The sequence below is a fragment of the Frankliniella occidentalis genome, unplaced genomic scaffold (genome assembly GCF_000697945.3).
Source record: "Frankliniella occidentalis isolate FOCC.00 unplaced genomic scaffold, Focc_3.1 Scaffold45, whole genome shotgun sequence".
Lineage (NCBI taxonomy): Eukaryota > Metazoa > Arthropoda > Insecta > Thysanoptera > Thripidae > Frankliniella > Frankliniella occidentalis.
The window spans coordinates 1,302,363-1,309,146 of record NW_026267175.1 but is presented as its reverse complement, the minus strand read 5'-3'; the positions used below and the strand labels follow the sequence as shown (position 1 = coordinate 1,309,146).

The following is a 6,784-nucleotide window of genomic DNA, read 5'->3' as shown; positions in this document are numbered from 1 at the left end:
CAATATGTTATCATTTGAAAATAATTGTATTAGATATTTAAATACAACTAATTAGGCAAATTGACACTCTACAGAAGGTTGGTCATTCAATCCCCGGTATTAACAGTTGGTGTTGAAGTTTTACCAAATTGAGAGAAAAGTGGTGCAAGAAAGAAAGCAATTAAGCCAAATTACTATGAAGGATCAATACATTGAAGCATCTTTAAACCTCATATACGGTAATACTTTTGGTCAATGAAGGCACTTCATGAACAGAAAACAGGAAGGTTACAGAAAAATTACTGTAAAACTTTGAGATTCATAGATCATAAAAGCAATATCAAAAGGAAAACAAAAAAAAAACACTTGGGAACCAACGTGTGTTGCTTGTGACAAACATTAAGGTTTTCAAATACAAAATATAATACCTAATAGGAAACTTAGTACAAACCAATTGAAAAAGTAACTCACTTATTACACTACACTAAATAAATAATGAATTGGTAAATTCAATCCTAAAGTGCAATAATACTACCAAATGAAGACATAAAAAAACATGTAGACAGAAATTACACACAAACACACAAAGACTAAACAATGACAAATCACAGACAATGCAGAGAGAAAGGTAGAAAATTACAATTGAAAAAACTACTGCTGCTTGCAAGTGAAATGACCAAAAAATAATCTCCCAAACATTTGTCTGCTCCAAGGGTCATTTTTGGTAACACTCACAACTCAAAAATCAGTAAAAATCAAATAAGTCACTTAGAAAATTATCACTGACCTAATTTTACAGAGAGATGGACTAGTAAGTAGGTGCTATTAACATGTTCACTGCAGGGATAAATTGGAAGAAGTGCAAAGGGTGAGATGTGATCAACAGTGAACATGAACTTAAGAACTAAATAGGAATGACTTATCAACATTTCTGCTACAGTGAATAATTCCATATGCCACTCTTACATAAAGGCAGTGGAAATCGATTGCTATTTTTATTTAAATCTCATACACATCCATTAAATGTGGTGCATCTCAGATTCAAATAAAAAATAAGGTAAAGGTGTTTCTAAAAATAAAGTGATACACAACACACCCTACCATATTGGCACTTAATCACAATACCAATAAAACTTAAGTTCTGAACACCAGCAAACTTCTTGGCATTTAAAAAATGTCTTACGAATTTATCAGCACATAGTTGGACCCAAAAGATACAGTACACTTGGCATCAAATCACATTGACCACATTATAGTTAAAGTTAAGACAACCTTGTTACACATATCAATAGTATCACACCTTTTTTGTAAAATCTTCAGCCACACCACCCCAGCGAAGACGATAAGAACGAGATCTCCACTGTATTTGAGGGTCTTTCACAGCGTGTAGAAATAAGGGCAGCCCAGTGAACTCTCTAAATAGCCACCCTAGTACGAATTCAAATTTACTGAATGGTAGGGTTCCATGCTGTAGAACAGATACAAAAATTAAGAGATACAGTAAATCAAAAGCAAGATAGAGATAATATTATCATACACCGTACTGTCTATTGATCTCACCTGAATTATACTAAGGAGAATGAAATCACACAGAAACCATAATAATAAGTGTACCATGAAGAAAACTAATGGGTCCCATCTCAGGAGAAAATGAGTGGCCCATGAAGTAGCTGCTCCAAGTAAGACACATTCAGACAATGGCTCAATGACTGTTGTAAGAGGAACCATTGCTAAACGTAACTTTATCCATCTGAAAGTTAGGAAATAGAGTTGTATCTCAAGTAATAGTTTATTGTAGGATAATAGACACCTGTAGGAAGCTATACTAGCACAGTTACCTTGCTAATCTGGCCTGAAATGCAGTTACTTCACAAAATCCTGAATTTTGCAAAGCAGGCTGACTTGAAATGCGAATGCGCCATTTCCTATCAGTTATACTCTTTGCTATGAAGAAATCTTCCGCTAAGTATACACCAAACGTTCGTAGCCCTCCAACTTCATCCAAAAGTTTCTTTCTCATGAGTGTTGACATGCCAGTATGACAATTTATACGTAATAAATCAGCAACTAAGTACATTCTTGCCATTATAGTACCAAAGAAAATCTGAGAAATAAGTGAAAGATTTTATTAGGTCTTGTATGCTAAATCAATTCCTGCTTGGGCAATGAAAATATAAAACAAAAAAAAAGATACTGACTTTTTCGTAAGTGGCTGCAAAACCTTCTCGATCATAGGTGAAGGGCATTTGGTGGACAATGCCTGTGTTTTCTGTGAGGTGCTGGACCATGTCAAGGAGTGTATCTTCTTTCACTTAAAGAAATCAGAAAAAATATGCATTAGATCAGCATAACAAAAATAAAGTCCAGAAGTGGAGAAAACAAAAATGCCTAAAAAGCTCATAATTTTTTTTTAAAATAGCTTACAACGGATGCCAGCGTCAGAAATCATTATTAGTTCATACTTTGCTGCACTATAGCCTGTCTGCATGTTGTTTATTTTAGGATTAATGCCCACTTGCTCTCCACCTAAAGAGGCAAAAATTAAACGTTTACCACCCATTTCAATGGCCAATTATCTTTCATGCTGTTTTAGATTACACAGAAATTCACATACCTATAAACAAAGAAGCATTAACATGCTTGTATTTTTCAATAAGTTGTCGCACAATGGGAACAGCATCATCGAGCTCGTTTTCGATGCAAAATAGAAGTTCGTACTGGAACAGAGATAATATACAAAGTTAACTTTAAAACAAAGTAAGAGGTGGTGACAAAAATATAGTAATGACACTTACTGTGGGATAATTCATAACAAAGAATGTCTCAAGGTTACTGTAAAGATTGGGGTCGCAGCCAGTGAGTGGTTTCAAAATGGATATACCAGGAAGAGGAGTTTCTGGACATGTCTTCTCAACTCTTCTATGAAGACGATACTTTCTGTGAGGGAAAAACATGGAAAGGATCAATACAAAGATGCACAGTCTTCATGAAAGAATAAATATTGTATTAATCATAACACATCTAAGCAGGATTTAGAAACTTACGCATAAACAACAGCCATGAAGTGCATTGTTCTAATTCCTAACCAAAATATAATAAAAAATAAGGCCAAACATTCAGGAATATTGGTTATAACATTGGACGCGTTCCACCACATGGCATAAATCGTTGCTGAGTACGTTTTTGTCTGCAAGCAGATGGCAACCTGGAAAATACAGAACAGTGTGAGTATTTGATAAATTGAAATTTGAAACACTCAAATGCTACAACCTATGTAGAGTTTCTTGGACATTTTAACAGCAAAAAACATGTAATATTTTCAACAAGGGCTTGTCCACCTATTTTTGAAAGACAAAGGAGCAGCAGCTTGAGAATGATCTCTCCATAAGCTCTTGACACAGCGTCCAGACAACGAGCATTACGAGGGGACTAGAAAAGAAGGAGAGGGGGAAAGGAGGGGGAGAATTTAGGGCCTCCTCCAGCATTCATAATAAGACTAACTGGTGTACTTCCAAAAAAGAAAAAAGAAAAGAAAAAGGATAAGATCGATAAAGATGTAAAAAATAATGGAAAATAGTGAGAATGTAAACAAAACATTTCTGTCTGTTATAATTGAAACAGATGCTTTCACATTTAATGCAAGCCTTGGGAGAAGGACAGATATTTATGCAGAAGGACACACGCTCACAGTTATAGACCTTAAATTTAAAGAAATTTAAGTGGCTTCAAATGCAGAGTTCCTCACCACCAGGTCTAGGCATTTGGCTAACTTACGCAAACTTAAAATAGGTTGACAACTGGTAACTTGGGAACTTTTCATCATTTAAGTCGACACATCATTGGACAGTTTGAGCTTGTGAGAGTGTGAATACCAGAAGTACCAGCGAGCCATCCAGAATCACTGACAGAATCAAACTGCGCTTACTCCTTACCCAGACAGGTACCTGGTGACTGAGGTGTGCACAGATAGCAGATAAGATATACAAACTCTCCCTTCTCCCTTGTGGTGAGAATTAATAAAAAGGGGTTATAGATGAGGTTGCTAGGTATATTCGAGAAAATGAGATTTAAAGATCGAGAGAGACATATTTAAAGCTAGAAAACATATTTGAGAAGCCATAAAGCAAGTTTATGCACCCCTATCATGTACCTTTGCTAGGACCAAACGCGCTGTAAAATATACAAAACTACGGGAAGTAAGTCTTAAATTTAACTTTTCCTACAATCAAGCGGAAAACCAATCTGATTTTGACAGAACTTTGATCAAAATTACCTAAGACAAACATGCCCTAACCTTGAAATCAGACCTTGGGGCACCAGGAGGGGCTGCACAGGCGGGACTTGGAACGAAAACGGGCGCCGGATTTTTTCGACTTTGAACTTACGTGTTATCTGTGTAGAAGAGGTCGTTAAAAAGGCAGCAAAATGAAGAAAAAGCAGGCGATTGATCGTCCACAGAGACAATCCCCGCCATGTTTTGACATTAAGCCAATGCCATTGCTTCCACTCATGCCTCCCTTCAGCCCGCAACTGCTGTCTGTCTGCTGTCAAGTGAAGTGTGCTGTGTGAGTCACTGTACGTGACGGGGGGTGAACGGGGAGAGGGGGAAAGGATTAAGGGAAGGGGCGGGGCGGCGAAAAGAAAAGTGAAAAGTTCCTGACTAATTTGTGAAAATATTTTCGACTCATCTAGCTGTGAAATTGTCCAGGTTTCATAGTTATTATGAGCACAGCTCTGCGTTGTAGACCCAGTTTTATGGTTTCGTGTGTACTGTTGGCCGGCCGCTGTTCGTTCGTACTTGGGCGTGCGTGCGTTGGCAAAACTGCGCGGCGGGAGATAAGCTGAGCGTTTGAAATCGACGGCCATGGCCGTGACAACGCAGGATGGGGCCCGTAGGGTGAATCACTTCCGCTATTATCTTCGAATGTACATAAACTCACACCAGGAAAAACCTGATAATCAACTCAAATAATTTCGGCCCCTCAGCTTTTTACAACCTAGGGTTCCCCCCTGTACATACCTACTCCCTCCGTCACGCACAAGGTAAGGCGAAAGGGGTGAAAAGGGGTTGTGGCATAATCCCTATCAGACACTAAAGCCTCCCTCCCCTTCCCTCTCCGTGAACAAGAGAGGGGGCGGGGGCGTTATATAGGACACACCACGCGGGAGCGGGAGCCGGGCGGAGAGCAAGGGCGCAAGGACGGGGAAGGGCTTCCGGATATCGTGCTTTGCTTTCTATGGTCACTGACCCACCCCGGTGACAGGGGAAGTCGGGGGAGGGGTGCGAACGCCAAGGCCGGGACCTCCTGTCTCCCATTCATTACTCTGGCAGCGAGAACAGAAAGACTAACTACACAGCCCTCCCCTCGGCCTAGGGCGACAATCTCCAGCTGCCGCCACCCCGCCGCCGCCACCCCCGACCGAAGGAGTCTGAGACCAAGCCATTCATGAACCGTCCAGGTAAACACTTCCGTGCGGGTGCGGGGTGCGGCCGACCTGAGGGCGGCGAGCTTGGTCGGCTGGCTGCAGTGACCCTCCAGTGACCCAATAACAGCAGCTCATGCCATGCAGCCGGTCATACACCTTACTCACGATAATGGAGGAGCTGCCAGCTTTCGGGGAGCAGTCGCAGAAGTCAGGCAGGAGTTCGCTGATGCTGCGGCCACGCTGGTCCTGGCCCTGGCCGTCCTCCTCCCCGACCGGACTGCGGCCACCGCGTCTCTCGCACACGGACCACGCACGGACTGCGAGCCGTACTATCAGCGACTGCTGCGATACGTTTGCTCGTCCTCCGTCCTGCCCGCCCGAGAGACTCAGATGGCGGTGACGTCGCGTGACCGCCCCGGGTATGTGCGATTAGAAAGCTCCACGTGAGCTACCAGATAGCGTTTTCTAAATCGTCTTCTTCTGAACCACTCGAAATATGAGGAGGGGGGATCGGGAATATCGCCCCCCGGTGATAGCCGTGCGCGGGTGGCGCCATCTCGGCAGTGGCGGGGCGGGGTGGGCCGGGGCGGGCGGGGCCGGCGGGGGTGGGCGCGGCTGCTATTCGTCACAGCCAGGTGGCCCCCCGCGGCCTCGGGCCTTTGTAATCAGTCAAGGACTATTGACAAGCACTTTGGGACGCCTGCATGCAGTATCTATGGATCCGCAGACCAGGCGGAAGCTGCCCCGGCGCCCCGCGCTCTTAGACACCCCTCCGCGCCCACGGCGGGCAAATAAACACCAGGCGTGTACGACGGACGAGTGAGAGCGAGAAAAAGAGAGAGAGAGAGAGAGCTATATGGATGGAAGGGGCGTGTAAACAAACGGCGAGATATCGTGATAGAAAAGCCTTGTGTTTGTCCAGGGCAGGGCCTCGGGCAGGGCGCTGCGGCGCGGCCCCCCGGGCACACACGTGGAGGCCGCGGGCGCGTCGGCGAGGGGCACCCCGGCTCCGCGGCTCTGGGTACTCGCTGAGATAGTACCCCCCACCCTCCCTCCGAAGCCCCTGTCCTTCTGCTGCGCCGGCCCCGCCCCCGCCTCGCCAGGCGCAGCCCCCGCTCCAGATGGGGCCTTTGGTTTATGTTTGGAGGAGACGTTTACGGCCTACATGGTCGCGAGGAGGCTACACTAGGCTTGCTGGGCCTGATCCCCGCGCCTCTTTCGTGGAAAGGCCAAGTGTACGCGTACGCCCCGCGCCGCGCCCAGGCCAGGGAGGTCTTCCCTCCAGTTCACACGAATACGCCGTCGTGGAACTCCCTCTCATGTTTAAGCGCCACGAAGCAGGCTGTTGGTTTTGGCGTCGGGGCGGGAGGCGGTGGGG

The 6,784-nt window shown here is 44.6% G+C and overlaps 1 protein-coding gene across 3 annotated transcripts; it reads right to left on the bottom strand.

Annotated features, from left to right (window-relative positions):
- Positions 1-7: 7 nt before the first annotated feature.
- Positions 8-5,782, bottom strand: LOC113208303 (ceramide glucosyltransferase). 3 transcript variants are annotated; one of them, XM_026425253.2, is made up of 9 exons: positions 5,572-5,782; positions 3,024-3,184; positions 2,775-2,916; positions 2,594-2,696; positions 2,404-2,505; positions 2,178-2,290; positions 1,818-2,083; positions 1,540-1,729; positions 8-1,447 (listed from the first exon to the last, which is right to left on the bottom strand). In XM_026425253.2, the coding sequence occupies exons 2-9, from the start codon at positions 3,134-3,136 to the stop codon at positions 1,274-1,276; spliced, it is 1,203 nt and encodes a 400-aa protein (XP_026281038.1). In that variant the 5' UTR covers positions 3,137-3,184; positions 5,572-5,782; the 3' UTR covers positions 8-1,273. The 3 variants fall into 3 exon arrangements, with proteins under 3 accessions (XP_026281038.1, XP_026281037.1, XP_026281039.1); XM_026425252.2 differs by lacking the exon at positions 5,572-5,782 and adding an exon at positions 4,365-4,558; XM_026425254.2 differs by lacking the exon at positions 5,572-5,782 and adding an exon at positions 3,754-3,917.
- Positions 5,783-6,784: the final 1,002 nt, after the last annotated feature.

Bases quoted from the DNA above. Each gene is read 5' to 3' on its own strand.
- LOC113208303 (XM_026425253.2), bottom strand. From the start codon at position 3,136: ATGTGGTGGAACGCGTCCAATGTTATAACCAATATTCCTGAATGTTTG. The intron at 2,917-3,023 runs GTAAGTTTCTAA...TTTCCCTCACAG, and splicing joins TTCATGGCTGTTGTTTATGC to AAAGTATCGTCTTCATAGAA. The intron at 2,291-2,403 runs GTAAGCTATTTT...GATTTCTTTAAG, and splicing joins TTCTGACGCTGGCATCCGTT to TGAAAGAAGATACACTCCTT.